Source organism: Balearica regulorum, chromosome 3 (assembly GCF_011004875.1).
Source record: "Balearica regulorum gibbericeps isolate bBalReg1 chromosome 3, bBalReg1.pri, whole genome shotgun sequence".
In the NCBI taxonomy this organism is placed as follows: Eukaryota; Metazoa; Chordata; class Aves; order Gruiformes; family Gruidae; genus Balearica; species Balearica regulorum.
The window spans coordinates 122567885-122584974 of NC_046186.1; the positions used below are offsets into that span (position 1 = coordinate 122567885).

At 49.8% G+C, this 17090-nt stretch overlaps 1 protein-coding gene across 6 annotated transcripts in view; it reads left to right on the forward strand.

Moving 5' to 3' along the window:
• The window catches only part of LOC104642538 (BCL11 transcription factor A), a 147574-nt gene that overhangs the window by 121880 nt on the left and 8604 nt on the right, over nt 1-17090 (forward strand). For 5 of the 6 annotated variants that reach the window (XM_075749864.1, XM_075749862.1, XM_075749868.1 and 2 more), the window contains one exon: nt 15472-17090. This exon is cut by the window's right edge. In XM_075749864.1, coding sequence (XP_075605979.1) covers nt 15472-17090 — 1619 coding nt within the window. The remainder of the gene's footprint in view (nt 1-15471) is intronic. The other variant, XM_075749867.1, reaches the window with a different exon arrangement.

A 17090-nucleotide genomic window follows, 5' to 3' on the forward strand; every position in this document is an offset into this window, starting at 1 on the left:
GTAAACTATTTACAGCAATAACAGAGTTTAAAAGGAATTATATAAGTGAGACTGACTTCTTTGTCAGCAAAAATTGCGGCAAAACCTGTTCATAGATGACATTCTCTAAATGACATTACGTACGTATGTCCTTTCTTTCACATTTCCTGTAATCCTGTTACGGCATTGTCCCATTACCTCAAGCACTGTCATCTTTAAATGCTGTCAGATCTTAACTGGGTGGCCAAGGACATCGGAAAAGGATCGAGGTGAAGCTGATGGCAACTTCAGACCAGCTGCATATAGGGCCATCTCCCAGCCTGCCCCCAGATGGGGTGTTTTCTGATAAAACATTCAGGTAAAGTGATGATTCAAGGACTTTTACATCTTTTATGGAGCTGCCCCGCCCATCACCACGGCATCCAGCACCTTTTTTGGGGAACACGGCGGGACGGGCGCAGACGGGGTGTTGGAGGTGCTGGGGGTGGTGGGTGCTCGCCGTGTGCTCGCTGATGCTTGTTGGGAAGTGCTCCCGTCCCCGAGAAAACGAGGCCCCGGAGGCAAGCGGCTGGGAAATGCCCCTGTGAGCACTCCCTGTACGGCCTTCACGGCCATTTGCAAAGCATGCCGAGCTCCTCGGACTTAAGGTGTTATTAAGCGCAACATCTGGGTGTTAATTGTTACTAACGTTATTGCTCTCTAAAAAATGACGTGAGGCCAATTTCTTTTACTCCAACCGCGAATGCGCCACTGTGGTTTTTCAAAAAAGCTGTGAAACGTGACAGCAAATGGGAGGATTGCGACTTCTGCCATTTACCTGCTGAATATTTGGGCTTTTAAGCCCGAGGAGTGGGAAAGCATTGGCGTCAAAGCAGTAGCCTTTTTAAACTGGCAGCCCCTCTCGTCAGCTTATAATAGAGATGATGATAATTGCCAGCTCTGGGGGCAGGAACTGTCATTTTGTTATCTCTGGGTGCAGTGCTGCGCTCGGAGGGGCTCCGGTCCCCCGTGGCAGCTGCCAGACCTGGCTGCAGTGCAAATAACAGCAGCCTTGAACCCCAAATGCTCGCTGCAGACAAAAGTCTGTGGTCAGGCACACTGTGATGTATTTAGTTGCCCGTCTTCAGCCCCACGAGCCGGTTTTCCCGAAAAGCAGAGCTGCCCTGTGGGGAGACTGTAGGTTGGCAACGAGGGTGGCGATGCCAGTGGGGACCAGCACGTGGCTTCCCGGTGAGTTGTCCCGGCTGCGTGGATGTCGAAATGCTGCTGGCAGGGCACAGCGTGCCCCGCGTTCTCCTGCCCACCGGGATGCACAGCAGCAGATGCGGGCTGACTTTCCCAGCGTAAGCAGGTGATGGAGGTCCCAGCCCCCTTATCGGATATGTCGTCACAGAGAGAGGTGAAGAGGCGGAAAAGGAAGACTCGTGGATGAAGATCAGGAGAGCGGCTCTCTTCTGAACAGCAGCCGCGTTCGTTTGGCCCAGCACAAGGGTTAGACAGCACCAAGGCTCAGAGTTTTGTTCCAGTGATGCTAAAGAGCAGGGCTTGGATCCCCAAATCTTCCCACTAAAAAATAACAGCGGAACAGCCCATGGAGTAAGGGGGCGTTTGTCCCAAGAAAGGGAATCATCATATGGCCGTGTAGACTACGCAGATTATTCACTTAATCAGTCCAGATTAGGGTTTATTTTTATCACTATCTGTTACTGGTATCTAATTGCTGGCAGTTACAACATTTAATTGCATTTTCCTGTAAGAAAATGCTTATCTTGCTAAAAGATGGGATTCTCTACAATCAGTTTCATATGCTTAGAAACTCTGGTTTCCATTTCATCCTTTACCATTGATGCAATCTTAATTTATCCTCTAAGGCCGGTCCTCCGGTCTTATCTTCCGCCAACCCGAGGCCGTGAGCGGGCGAAAGTCTCCAGGCCAGCTCTTCCCAAATGAGTGCCGTCCTCACCTGCCGGTGGCTCTGCCCCCTTCTCCTGCGTGGAGGGAAAAAGCAACCTGCAAGATATGCTGGAGCCATCTCATCTCGCCTTGCATCCCACAGCCCTCAGCGGGGCTCTCCCTCAAAGGTCTTGATCCGACGCTCCTGAACCGGCCACGGTTTGTGCGTCCCTGCTCCCTCTGGCTGTTAAATAGATGCTGGAGGAGAGATTTTCTCTCCTTTCTAAATCTCTTAATAACTGAAGACTTGGGTGTCACTGACTGCACTCAGTTCACTGTGGGTTTTTTTTTTTTTTTCAGTCATAGCTTGGGGTTTTTTTTTTTTTCCCCCCTATAGGCACAGGAACCATTTATAGCCGAGGTGGGCCGAGTTTGCAACTTATTAATCTCTCCCTTGCATGTGGGTTGAAAAGAGACACCATGCCTTTATCAAAAGCCAGGCTAGCACAAAAGCCTATGCAAAATCATCATCAAATCCTATTAGAGGTGGAAAATATCTCTTAGATCATCTCATTCATTTCCCTGCCAATGCTAGACTGTTCCTGAGAGTTAATTTTCTAGTGTCTGCCGCCGACTCCCCGTGTGACTGCAGGTCTGTCGTCTTGCCTTTGGGTTGTCGCTGTACCTTCCACTCGTTTCCTTGCATTTCCAAACAAGCCTCTTTCTGTTTGGTGCTTGCTGCTGTTAGTATCTGCCCTACATTACGTATTATCAGTGGTTTCTACTCAGAGAGCATCACCAGACCTCGCCTGTGGCTGGGACGGGGCGTGCTGGGTGCTCGGGGGAGCTCGGGGAGCACCGTCCCCCGGACAGGGGCTCCATCCCCTGCAGCCACCGCTACCTGCCGCAGGCTTTGGGGCAATGAACGTCTCGAAGGGAGGTTTCCCCTCCCGCAGTCATGACGGTGGGTTCGACGCGAGCAGGTTGTCCCCTGTAAAGCGCTTCTCCCAACCTCTGCCGGCGCCACCTTCGATAAACTCCCGCCGCAAAGTCCTGGGCTGGCTGTGACATCCACTCGGCAGGGGAGAAAAAATAATAATAATAATTCGTAGCGGATGCTATTTATAGCATTAAGCAAATGCAGATTTCATCAGGAGGAAACAGCGTGTAAGAGCGGAGTAACCTTACTTGTAACTTCCCGCCGGCGCTGGCGGCGGTGATTGAATTCCCCGACACGGCGAGGGTCTGGGCAGCGCTGCCAGCGCCGGGAAGGTCAGTTCGGCAACTGTCACCCGGAAAGCATCAAAAGCACGAGCTGTCGATAGTGACCCGCATTTGCAGAAAATCTGAGGGCTTTCTAATTAACTGAAGATCTCTAAATTAGAGCGAAGCCGCTCGACAAGCCTCCTCGTACGCCTTAAGTGTCAAGGCTCAGCTGATCGCCGCATCTAACAAGCGGCTGATTTTTAACAGTAGCTCCGAGACTCAATCAGCTCCTAATGGCTCCGTTTCAAAACGTTTCAGTGCATTTTTCATCTCTTACTCTGGAATTTATGCTCTTTGTTCTATGCTCAAATGTTCTGGCGCTTTTCCTTAATTTCAGGCTTCTGCCTTGCGACGGCTCCTGTGCCCTAACTAGGCAGCTCAGCTCTTGCCTTTCCCCGCACGCGATGTTCTGCCGCGGCCGCTCGCTCTGCTTTCTAATCAGGAAGTTTCAGAATTTCCCCCTTTCTCTCCCCCTGATGTACAGGCAGCGCTGCGGGGTCCGGAATTTCATAACTAGAAGGAAACCCACGTTTAAACAGACCCCTGTGTAATAAGAGCTGAAAAGTGGTTTTATTTCAGCTTTAAACCCCCTCTCTTTAAGGCAGCGAACGCAGTTTGCAAATGCACCTGATCTTGACCTCCGCTTTTATGCAGCGCCGCGGATTTGGGCGCCGGCCCTCCTGATTTACGCCATGGCAAATGAGATCAAACCCTTATTTCAGCTGTATTCACAGCGGTGTAAGGATAGGTACGTTTAAACTGAGGGCTTCGAGCTGCTGGGAAAAGGACGGGGGGATCTTTCCCGATGTGTAACTCCCATGCCGGTAATGAGACCCACGTGAGGCATCCTCGGGAAGGCGGCGGGATAAACTCCTACGTAAGCAGTGATTAGAAATGGGTAAATACTGTCGAGGAAGGTAGAGAGTTAATCAGCAACTCTTTCAGACTTCTCCACATGTGTTTATGTTCAACCGCTTATCCATAGCTTGGCAATTATTCACCTGAAATAGAATATAAATCCCGATGCCTAATTTTTCTTCGAAAAAATTCACCAGGTAATCAAATCTCAGAGTGCATATTCTATTCCGGTGGTTTTATCAGTAAATCAAATTTTTATCATTTATCAGCAAAAGTTAGATTTAAGCGTCCTCACTGTAATGTTTGAAAGATGAACATTTGTTTCAGCGGGTACTGTGCCAATCAATAATCTTCCAGCTTGACTCAGCTATCAATTATTGCTGCAATTATTTGTCTAGTTGGATATTTAAAATGTCATCAGAAAGAGATGATTACATATTCCAGAAAGCAAGGCACTGTATAATCAGATGAACTGAATCCAGTTAAATGTAGTGTGGTACTAACCTGTCCTTCAAAGCTGAATTCTGCAGCCGCGACTGAAACAACAGCTTTCCGCATTATTGTAAGGAAACAGATCTTAACCTTGGAACAGCGCGTGTTATTGGGGTCGGGTAATACTCGGCAAGAGGAGACCTTGCAAGCCTGGAAATTGAATCAGCCTTACTGACATAAAGGAGGGAGGGTTTGGGGTTGGGGTTTTTTTTTTTGGGGGGGGGGGGGGGGGCAGGGAGGGCTGGTTTTGTTGGATTTCATCTGCAAATCTATAAATAAGAAAATCCACTCTTTATCTGCCTTTCTGGGAATTTAAACTCCTGAGCTCGAAGCGCCAAATTTTTGTATGGCCTTTTTGCATTCCTTGACTTGATGTATGTATGGTAAATACTCTCTGTGCCCCGAGAACGCAATAAAGCTGTAGCAATTCTCGCAAGTCTTACATCCTCCAAACTCCAGATATTCAGAGTATTATATCATTTTCAACTTCAAGGATATCTCAACGATGGAGAGGAGACAGAATAAACCGGAGGAGACCGGACAACTTTACGACACCTTTTGGTCCTATTTGCAAAGCAGGGAGGAGAAAATACATATATTATCGATTCTACTAATACTTGCTTGTGCAAGTTATGAAACTAAAACGTCGTGGGATCTGGTTCAGCACTTGCTGTGCTTGCAGCTCCATGGTGACATTGAACTTGCTCAGGGACAGAATAAACCTTTGCCTTCCTGGCAGATGATTTGCAGACGGAGGTGTGGTTTGGGGGGGACCTGCAGTTCCCCTGACCCACTTTGTCAGGATGGTTTGCTGCTGGCTAAATACCATTAATTTGAAAGCGAGAGGAAAGCGAGCCAAAGGGGAAGGCTGGGAAGGAGGAGAGTCTGAAGAGGGTCCATTTTGGGCAAGAAAGGGTGGAATAAGGCTCTCGAGGCCCTTGGCTGAGGGCTGGGGCTTTTTTGGCTCCACCGACGCGCTGCTCGAGGCACTGGTGGGAGCAGGGGGGCTGCGGGATGGAGAAGGGGACCTTGGCAGCGCCCGGCTGGCGAGAAGGACCAAAGAGCGCTGACGTGGACCACCGCATCTCTGCAAGGCAATGGTTTAAAATGTACGTGCTTTGCGGAGTCAGGTACGTCCGATAGAGATGCTAATAAGCAAAACGCAGCAAAAAATAAAGCAAAGCCGTAGGTGATGAGGAGGTGACGGCCCGGCGGTGCCCCGGCAGCAGCCCGCCTGCCAGTGAGCAGCGGTGGGAAGGTGCCAGCCCCCGTTGCTCCCAGGGAGAGAGCTCACAGCCGTTTCACAACACCAGCTCGCTTCGATCTCTCCAGGAGCGCCCCGTGCAGCAGAGCCGCTGTGTCCTCCAGCAAGGTCCCGCAGCGCTAATCAGGTCACCAAGCATGAAGCGGCTCTTCTCAGGAAAGCAGCATCCTGGCCTTGTGTCTGAGAGCCTCAGTATGTAAGAGAGACGTTCGCATACGACGCGCTTTGCAGAGCGGCATCCACGACGCGCGCTCACCCGTGCTGGGTGCCGGCGGCAAGGCTGAGCCGTGCCAAAACTGCGATACAAACCCGGAGGAACACCCCGCCACTGGCATCTGCCAGGGCTTGGGAGTCTCGTGCTGTGTCTCACCCCGCACCGGCAGGGACGACCTGAGAGGTCATGCCAGAGCATCTCCTTTCTTTCCTTTGCAAGAAACTTTTTGAAGCACGCTCTGCCTTTTTCTTCAGATGCCGCCGGCCGGGGAGAAAACAGTAGAAAAGGAAACAATTTGTCACGTAGGTGTATGAGAGTGAATAAAATGATTTGGAAGCTCTCTGTAGCTGTATAATTACAACATTGCATTTAAAAAGTGAATTATTGACTTGATTGTCCCCAGCAGCCAGTGGGTAAATGCATAATTACGGACGGTTGGAGCAAGGTACCATTTGCTGGGTAGTCAGGTTAGGCTTTGAAAGGGCTTGGATGCTTTTTTTGGGGCAAGGCTTAGATGAAGCTTAGTCCTTGGTGGGTCACAGCCCAGGTGGACCTTCCGGCAGAGGACAACACCTGGTGCCAGGTATGTCCCGAGGAGCTGATGTAGCAGATGTCACCCCAGCGATGCCACTCCTGTCTGAGGCCGTTCGTTGACAATCCCCGTGCTCGGGAGAGGCAGGCGGGGAAGCCTGCGCGTCTGGGATGTTGGTTTCTTCGCTAATGACGTTTTTAGAGAAGCAAGATGGTATCGGTGAGGAGTTCCTCCTACGGGGATGACAAGACCGTAGTTCGCCTTTTAGGTCCCGCCGTTGGTGTTTGAAGTTAATGGAGCTACTACCCAGGTGATGCTGCAGTCCATATCGCCTGTATTTCTTCAGCCCTGGAGAGTTAGTGTGTCGGGTGCGTACGTGTGCGCGATCAGGTCTCCTTTGCTTGAGGGGTTTCTTTTTAAAACTTTGTTCAAAGCTGAATGTCGAGCACAGCCTTATTTTCCAACGGCAGGTTTCTTCTGTTCCTCGCTAATCAAGACGTGACAGATTTCCACCCCCCTTAAGTTTCAAAAAAGCACAAAATCAGTCTCAGCCCGATACCTTACTTGCCAAGTTGGAGCTCGAAGCAGGTTTTTTTGGTGGCCAAATCATAATCGCCTTGAAAATGGTGACAGACGTTGAGGTCAGGCCAGTATGCCTGTTGGCATTGGCACGCTCCGGTGGGACCCCGGCACCCCACGCCTCTCCACCGAGGCTCCGGAACACCATGCATTTTGTTGCTTGTCGTTAACAATATTTTTTTTTTTTTTTTTTTTTGTGTGTGTGTGGGGAAACTAGGTGTTAGGGGTTTGGTTCTGCTGAGAAGAAGGAGTAAATACACAAAATACGTTGAGGCTACAACCAAAACGGTCATCCATGATGTTTGCGCTTCTGCAGGGGCCAGATGTTCCCCGGGATTATGTGGAAGCCCGGCTGCCGGGCTGTGGATGGAGCCCTCCCCGCTCCCGCCTGCGCCCCCCACCAAGGATGCTAGGGAGGAACCGACCTCCTTGTTTCCATCCCTTCCTACTTGCTCTTTCCTCGGGCCCCAAACCCATCTGTTTGGTGGAAACTTGAGCAGTGCTGTAAAACCCGATGAAAATTGGACTTTGGGAGAAAAAAGGGTGAATTCCTGGAGTTCCACACTCCAAGCTAAGTCTTTGAATGGCAAGGAAATGCCAGCTGTACCTTTGTTTTTATTGTTGCTGTTGCTTGGGTTTCTTTTTGAAGTTTGGGTCATGGTGTTAGCTTTTTGGCCCGTTTTTTCTTTAAAAGAGGGGCTTTTAAAAGGCGGGGTAACGAAAAAAAAGGGCATTATTGGTACTTGGTTTAGAAAATATTTTGCCAGTTTTCTTAAAATTATTTCAGGGAGTTTGAATTTGTGGGAAAATAATTATTTTCAGGAATATCACTAAGTCTTTTATGGGTAAATTGTAGATAAGGAAAGGCTGGTAAAGATGGCAAATGAGGTGCTGAGGGTCCCACATAGCAAAACATCTCCTAGATTTTGGACATTTTCACAACTAAGCCGGTCCCAGGATCCATCATCAGGCCTGTTCATAAACAATGTGAACTTGATTTGCAGAATTTTCTTTTTCAAATGCACAACGGCAATGGTGCGTCTCGTTTGACGAGCAGTGCTGTGTCGGTTCCTAGAGAGCTTCAGGGACATTTTCCCTTTTCAGTGTTTCTGAATCTGGTTCATCTAGGGATAAAGAGAAAAGATTAGAGAGAAAGTACCCTGTTGTACATAAATGCAGCTTCTGCTGTTATTTATTATTATTATAATTATTATGACAACAACAGTGACAACGCTGATGCTAACAGTGCTAACAGCTACTTATAACCCGTTAATGACAGACCAGGTTAATAACGCGCCTTTTGCAATCTGGAGAATTGGGGGGGGGGAAGAGTTAGTGCAAAAAGGAAAAAAATATGTTTGGACAGTTACAGTTTCCCGTCTAAACTGATGCTACCGACTACCAGGAAAAGGTGAGTCACGACAAAGCAGCTATTTCTTACCAAGGGAGAAGTGGGCTGCTGCAGGCGTGGAGTGGACCCACTTATCTCCTGACCCTGCGACGCTTCCTGCGTCCCAACCGTTTCACTTCTCTAGTTTTCAGTTGAAAGGAATTTCAACAGTACGAATTTCCAAAAGAGAGAGAGAGAGGGGAAAAAAAAAAACATATTTGACAAGCCAGATGGAGAAGAACTGAATCAAGTACAAGTGGTAACAATTAACTCCATTTTTTTTTTCTTCCCCCCATTAAATACCATAACAACTCCAAATTTATCAGTCCAAAAATCAAGCAGTCAGTTGACATTAAAGCTGAATAAAGAAGTTCCTGGGTTTGGCTCAGGCTGTTCCTCCGATAATTGGTGGCAAGCACAAGAGATGGAGGGTGCTTACTGCGGGTTGCAGGTGTTCGGGTCGCTTTTAACGTTTGTTCTCTGCAGTTTGATAGCAAGAGGTATGGATATGCCTGGTGGGTGCCAGCAGCCCGGTAAAGACACCTTGGCTTTGCTTACACATGTGCATTTTTGGGGGAAGGTGAAGGAGAATGCGGGAGTTAAGCCACCAAGGCTTGCGGAGAGATGCTGCCGAGAACAAGGACCGGACTGTCCGGGCAGCAAGGCCCAAGTCCTGGTCTGCTCGGAGATTTCTCTGGCACGGGGATTTCTCCGAGGGAGTAAATCTGCAGCTGTGAACGAAATCCTTGCGAACACCATTGGCACGTACGCAGCCACTGCTTACGCCGCCGTTTTGTTTGTGAAAACACTGGGAAAAATGGGGTGTCTCTAATACCGCGTGTTTGTGTGCAGCCCGTGTGATGCCCTGCCATAAAATACACGTTATATTAATATCTTGCTCCTTAATCTGGCGGTCCTTCCCGAACAACGTCCCGCGCTATGGCCTGCCTGTTTTCGATAGGGGCACCGAGAGGATGCTGCACGTGGCGTTTCAGCGTTGCTCTTCTGTAAAGCGCTGGTGTGTCCGGCGAGCGGCTTTCCTGGATCCAGCCCTGACTTTTGAGAAACGAAGGAAGCTCTTCCAAAGCACATTGGCACACGCCTGCAGATTATTCCATTACTCACTTGGCAATGCCTGAACTTGCATGCCTAGCTCCAGAAATCTTTTTTTTTTCTTTTTTTTCTTTTTTTCCTTCCCCCTGCCCTCCCTTCCCAGCAGTGGCATCTAGCTGACAGCTTCTCCTCCCAGCTGGTCTTCTCCCCAGCATCTTGTCTGGCTTTGCTGCCGGTGGCTATGGACATAGCTGTGGGTCTTGCTTGGAGCCAGCTATATTGTGCCTGGAGATGTTGGCTTGCTTCGACTTGGACTTTGAGCGCGCCGGGTGTATCTGTGAGGACAGTGCAGAAGAGCCAGCTTTCTTTTTTTTTTAATATTAAAAAAGCCCCTTAATGCTGAAAGCAGCCATCTCTTCCTATTTTACTGAGTAATCGTGCCAACTGCCCTTAAAGGCACTCAAATGCCAATATCCATCCCACTCATTTGTTAACATTTTTCGGATCAGAAGCTAAATCTGTCACTTGTGTGTCACTGGTTAAGTCACTTCTTTTGGGGCAATGGCAGGCAAGAACTGTTCTGCTGCTTTTTTTTGTTGTTTTGTTTTTAAGGCAGGAGCCAATAACTTGAGAAACACTGAACATTTGTGCTGTAGTGAAATGCCATGCCCTGTCACTAGAACTTTGCTGGCTGGGAGGTAAAAGCGGAATAAATAGGTAACAGTGGGTGAGACTTCACGGGGTGCAGGTTTTATATTGGCCACATGCTTGTATTTGGTACACGGTATCCCCGTGTAATTCTCCGAAAGGGGTGATTTCCCAAATATGAAGAAAATGAGCAGTAAAATTGACCGGGAGGAAAAAACTGTACACGCAAAAATGCGAATGGTAATTGGAAGCTATTTGTAAAGAGTTGATGAGCTGTCCAGGAAGGAGAGGGCAACTTTGGCCCAAATCCAAAACCCACTTCACCCGCTTCAGTGGTGAGATGAGAACAGCAATTAGGTATTAAAAAAATCAATATATGACAATTAAAAAAATGGAAAATAGATAGCAATCAATCGCAGTGGGAAACCATGATGGGTAGAGAACTGGTCAGGGGAGCTGAAGATGCCGAGGAGAACTTGTGCCAGGCATGGATGGGGAGAAGGGAAGAACTTCTCAGGGTCCTGGAGAAAAGAGGAACCCTAGAAGTGATGGATGGATGGAACAAGCAGTAAGGCAGAAATTTTAAATAAATATTTCTGCTGTAGACCCGGAAAGCAGCAGTGTTATGTTTCTGTATCATAGGTGGGTGATGACGTTTTTTTCCTAGCTCATTAGTAGCCGAGGAGGATTTTATACAAGGTCCAATGAAGATAAATATTTTTAAATGAAAAGGCCCTGACAACTTGCACCCAAGAATCCCTAAAGAGTTGACATGTGATGCTGGTTTTTAATAAAGGTTACGGACTGGGAAAATGCCATCAGGTGCTGGTCAGGGTAACTGGGAGAGTTGGCAACACTTTGCTTATCTCTTCTGGGCAAAATAATTGAAGAGCCAATATAAGATTCAATTGATAAAGAATTAAAGGATAGAAATATAATTCATGCCACTCAACTTAGATTTATGGAATATAGATCTTGTCAAATAAACCTGATTTCATTCTTCCAGATGACAACTTTGGTTGATAAATGTAGATGAAATAGACTCTGCAAGGCGTTGGACGCGGCGCTGTGTGACATTGTGTGTAGGAAGACGGAGCACCGGGCAGTATCCCTAGCATGGGCGATTCAGAGCCGGCCAACAGATTCGGGAACGTGGGGGCTTAGCTGCAGAAGCATCGGTGGGTGGGAGAGGTCAGGAGGGGCTGGTGGGAGCCGCAGTGGTGGTAAGCACTTTGTTGGTGATTAAAAAATGAATCGGGGCTGTGCTTACAGAGCTGGGGTGTGGTACCCCAGAAGGCAGCAGCTCTGTTGGGAAGCTTAGAGGAAAACCAACTCCTTCCCAGCACGACGCCAGGGTGAGAAGGGCTAGGCTGGTCCTCAAGTAGTGGCGAAGGATGGAGGGGTGGCTTCAGGATGGAAAAATAACTAGATTTTGAAGCATGCCTTGATTTCTGGGTGCACAAGTACACTTGTGGTGTGTGTGTGGGCACATGGCGCACCAAAGGGCTTTTCAGCGTATCAGCCAAAAAAAAAACCTCAACAGAGAAAGAGAATGGGTAGAGATTGGAGCCAGAGAAATTCAGGTGGACCCCAGTACCCATCTGTGAGCGTGGTTAGCTGTGGGAACCGACTGGTGGCAAGCAGTGAATGCCCTCCTGAGTTGGTTTGAATGGTTTTCACCAGGATTTTGTGCTTTGCCCTAAAGACGGTTTGCGGGGCTGGAGGAGGTCACACTTTACCCAAAGACATCGTGTTGGTCACAGCACAGGACAACTGAGCGAAAGGTATTGCAGGAAAGGTCAGAGAGTGAGAGCTGGTGGTCCCTTTTGACCTGAAATTCCTCGATGCGAAGCAGCCGAGGACGTGGGCTCCAGCCCCTCTGCCGGTGGCCGAGGAGGGCTTGTTCAGTGGTGACCTGCTTTGCATCTCAATCTGGGGGATTCCTGCTAGCTTCTTGGAAATCAGCCGAAAGCCCCGATGGCGTCGCGATGCTGCTTTGGATAACACATCCCATCACGCTGCTGTGGTGGATGATGAGGCAGGAAGAGCCCCGCAGGACCTTCTCCAGCTCTGTCCTCGGCCAGCACCAGCTACTTCATCTCCTTCCAGTGCTCTCCTCGCTTGCCTGTGGTCTTGCCCGGATGCTTTAGCTGGGAAACCCGTGTGGACGTAGAGGCTGGCCCATAGCTAGGAGATATCACTGGATCCGCAGCCTTCGGGTCCTACAATCCCGTCCGACTCTTGGGGAGACCCGAACGCTGTACCAAAAAGCGTGATGGTGGGATGGGACGAAGGAGAGGCAAGTCCCTTCCAAAACCAGGGGTTGCCGCGGCGGTCTGAGGACCCTTCTTGCCGCTGGCGGGCGGCACGTGGATTAGTGCCATAATTCTTGCAGTTTGGCAAGGCTGCATCAGACTGGAACGTATCTCTAGGTGGTGATATGGTCAGTCAATAGCCTTCATAATTAATCAAGCACTAATAGACAAATTAGAAATCGTGTCTCTTCAAAGCAGGAGGTGGAGGCAAACGGCTGGTGGATTTTAACTGTTTCGCTCCTTTATTTTATTGCCTGGTTTTACGGTGCTCCCTTGAAAATGGTGGGTTGTTTAGGGAAGTTTTGTACATAAACATGATTTTAAATTTAAATTATTATCTTGATTACCAAACGCGGATGGTGAATTGAAAACTTGTTTTTCAGGCAAGCAAATGAAGAATAATATTACATTTTACACTCCACTAAATCAATGTAGCCCTAATTTTGCCATGCAGGAAATCAATTCCAGTCTTTATAACAGTCGAAGATGTTATGAACAAAGTAATTTTGCAAATTATGGCAAGTAACACATTTATTGATGACTGTAGTTTAGGAATTTAGAATTTGTGAGTGCTGTAATATAATAAGGCCGTACTGGCAGGAGCTGAGTGAAATACAGATTATACAGTGAAACTGTAATGCATCATTTGCTATTAGTGGACTGGTAATAATTACCAGTTTCAAAGCAGCTTTTTCCATGTAATCTTTAGTCTCAGTCGTAACAGCCCTTCTCATTGACATTATGATTACACGAGCTGCCCTTGTGATCTAGAATATCTAGTTGATGGGAATACTAAAATGTGGTAGCGAACACTCAATGTTGTATCCTCATTATAAGATAAAATGCTATTTTCTCTGACCTGATCTATAAGGTAGAGAGGCGAGGTAGCGTTACATTGTTAGCTCCTACTGTGGTGTTAAAAACTTCCGCTTTATTACGGCAAAGCAAGATGAAATTTTCCCTGTTTGAGATTTTTTTCTCCTGAGCTCACAAATGAGCGTAGGAATGCGCAAGTCCAATTGAATTTCCCTCTAATTTCAGCAGATTTAAGTATTTATCTGCGCTCGCGCGCCTGGCACATACTAAACACCGCAATGCATTTTATTCCGACACCAGCTTCAGGATGCAACGTTAAATATTATTCCAAGGGCTTTTAAAGCGATTAAAGTGTTAAATGCCTGCTGTAGATGGTTGAGCCTCCTTTTACTCGCCCGATTCAGCTTCTCAGCCCAAAGGAGGAATAACCGCAGAGCCGGGAGGCAGGGAGGAAAGCTGCGCCGGGGCATCACGGCCAGCGCCGCGGGCTGCCTGCCTCTCCTGTCCCCAGATCATCGTTCAGCTCGCCGGAGAACGAAAACGCCCGTACAGAGCTTTTCTTCCCCTCCTCCCAAGTGAGATGGGAAACATGATGGTCGTAGATAAAGCGATGTTTTCTTTCCAAATCTGTCTTATTTGTTGTTTTTCTTTTTTTTTTTTTTTTTGGTCTTTTTTTCTCCTTCATATTAGGCAAATAGGGGAAACCTATGGGGGCAGCTCTCAGTGCAGCATGTAAAGAGGTTTACCCAGGACTGGTGGTACCTATGGAGCAGACGCCTTGTAACGTAGATGTCGGATCAGGGCAGGGGTACGTGGTGCGGGCAGGTACCACCCCAAGCACTGATGCCCTTGGAGGGCTCCTGTGGTTTATTCAAACCTTGAGAAGATGTTTGGTTTTCTTTTGTTTTTTCTTTTGTTTTGTTTTTTTTTTTTTTTAATATCACTAAACAGCAGCTCTAAGAGAACTGCTGGGCAGGGCTAGAAAAGAGTTTTTATCCTCCTCTTAGCTCCGGTTTCAGTTTACCAGCATTTAGTATAAAACATCCATAGCGGGGTGGAAGTGAATTATTCGCAAAATTACAGTAATCGATAAAAGCGCGCTCACCTTTGCCATATCTCACGCCACTCTTTCCTTGCGGGCGGCCCTCAAAAAGTTATTCATCCCCTTTGTTTTGCCATATATTAGAAGGGGCTGCTTTCTGCTGTCATTATTAGCCGGCTTTTTGTTTAGTTATTTATTAGTTGGTTGCTCTTTTATAATGTCCGTGTTATCTCCAAAAATAAATTATCATGAAATAGAGTTAGCTCACTACTTGCCAAAGTGGCATTTACCATCCTCAGCTTCTTTTCAGTGCGAGAGAAATAATGCGGCTCCGGCAGGGCGCTCGGCCAGGCCTCCTGGCCACCCTCCAGCTCTTTCCCTGGCGGAGCTGCTGCTCTCTCTGCCTTCCCCTTTCCCTGTCCTGCACTCTATTTTATTTAATTTTATTTGTCAAATTTGGTTGTTGTTGGGGTTTTTTTGTGTGTGTGTGTTTGTTTTTTCCCTTCCTCCAGAGTTGAATCTCTGCTAAGGAGCAGGAGATGCTGCCTAATCTTGTTCAAATTGTTAGTCACTCAAAAAAAGGAGGCGGCTAATAACGTGGCACTGCCCAGGTTGCTAACAGTCGTGATGCTTTGGGTTGCTGCTTTGAACCGATGTATGTCGTCTTCTGGAGCGAAGGGGATTTATTTTATTTATTTATTTACTTGTTATTTATTTATCCATCACCCACCACCACACACACCACCCCCCCCACCCCCCCCCCCCCATTTAAATATTAGCAGCCTCTTGCAGCGTAAAGTTTGCCGAGTCGTAGCTGGCACTGACTGACTCCACCATCTCCTTTCTTTCTTATAGCTTTTTGGCTGCGGTTACCTGCCAGGGTTCGGTTTTGAACCCAGGGCTAGGGACGGCGGGAGGAGATGGGCGTGCTTTGGGTGGGTTTGGACCTCCCCGTCGCACCCCTCAACTCCTGCTGTCCCCTTTCCCCTTTGCCTGCGCCCGAGCTGGGACATCCCTTCCCCAGCTCCCAGCTGAGCGTCCCGGAGGAAGAGGAGCTTAGGCGGGGAGGCGAGCTCTCGCCCGCCGGTGGGCGGCCGGAGATTGACGCTGCTTGTTGTGTTATTTTGCAGGTAAAGACGAGCCCAGCAGCTACACGTGTACGACTTGTAAACAGCCTTTCAACAGCGCCTGGTTCCTCTTGCAGCACGCACAGAACACGCACGGCTTACGGATCTACCTAGAAAGCGAGCACGGCAGCCCCCTGACGCCACGGGTTGGTATCCCAACAGGACTAGGTGCAGAGTGCCCTTCCCAGCCACCTCTCCACGGGATTCACATTGCAGACAATAACCCTTTTAACCTGCTCAGAATACCCGGCTCGGTCTCGAGGGAGGCGTCGGGGCTGGGAGAAGGGCGCTTCCCACCCACGCCGCCCCTCTTTAGCCCTCCCCCGAGGCACCATTTGGATCCGCATCGCATTGAGCGCCTGGGTGCGGAAGAAATGGCTCTGGCCACCCATCACCCTAGTGCCTTTGACAGGGTGCTGCGACTGAACCCCATGGCGATGGAGCCCCCCGCTATGGATTTCTCCCGGAGGCTGCGGGAGCTGGCCGGCAACACCTCCAGCCCGCCCTTGTCCCCGAGCCGGCCCAGCCCTATGCAAAGGTTGCTGCAGCCCTTCCAGCCCGGCAGCAAGCCCCCGTTCCTGGCCACGCCGCCCCTTCCTCCTCTGCAGTCCGCTCCTCCTCCCTCCCAGCCGCCCATGAAGTCCAAGTCTTGCGAGTTCTGCGGGAAGACCTTCAAGTTTCAGAGCAACCTGGTGGTCCACCGCCGGAGCCACACCGGGGAGAAGCCCTACAAGTGCAACCTCTGCGACCACGCCTGCACGCAGGCCAGCAAGCTGAAGCGCCACATGAAGACCCACATGCACAAGTCCTCCCCCATGACGGTAAAGTCGGACGACGGGCTCTCCACCGCCAGCTCCCCCGAGCCGGGCACCAGCGACCTGGTGGGCAGCGCCAGCAGCGCCCTCAAGTCCGTGGTGGCCAAGTTCAAGAGCGAGAACGATCCCAACATGATCCCCGAGAACGGGGACGAGGAAGAGGAGGAAGAGGAGGAGGAGGAGGAGGAGGAGGAGGAGGAAGAGGAGGAGGACTTGAACGAGAGCGACAGGCCGGACTACGGCTTCGGGATGAGCCTGGAGGCGGCCCGCCACCACGAGAACAACTCGCGGGCCGGCGAGGAGGGCCGGTCGATGCCGGACGTCATGCAGGGCATGGTCCTGAGCTCCATGCAGCACTTCAGCGAGGCCTTCCACCAGGTCCTGGGGGAGAAACACAAGCGGGGCCACCTCCCCGAGCCCGAGGCGCACAGGGACACTTGCGACGAAGACTCGGTGGCCGGCGAGTCCGACCGCATCGACGAGGGGGCGGTCAACGGCCGGGGCTGCTCCCCGGGGGAGTCCGCCTCGGGAGGCCTGTCCAAAAAGCTGCTGCTGGGTAGCCCCAGCTCCCTGAGCCCCTTCTCCAAACGCATCAAGCTGGAGAAGGAGTTCGACCTGCCGGCCGCCGCCATGCCCAACACCGAGAACGTTTACTCCCAGTGGCTGGCGGGCTACGCCGCCTCCCGGCAGCTGAAGGACCCCTTCCTCAGCTTCGGCGACTCCCGACAATCGCCCTTCGCCTCCTCCTCCGAGCACTCCTCGGAGAACGGCAGCCTGCGCTTCTCCACGCCGCCGGGCGAGCTGGAC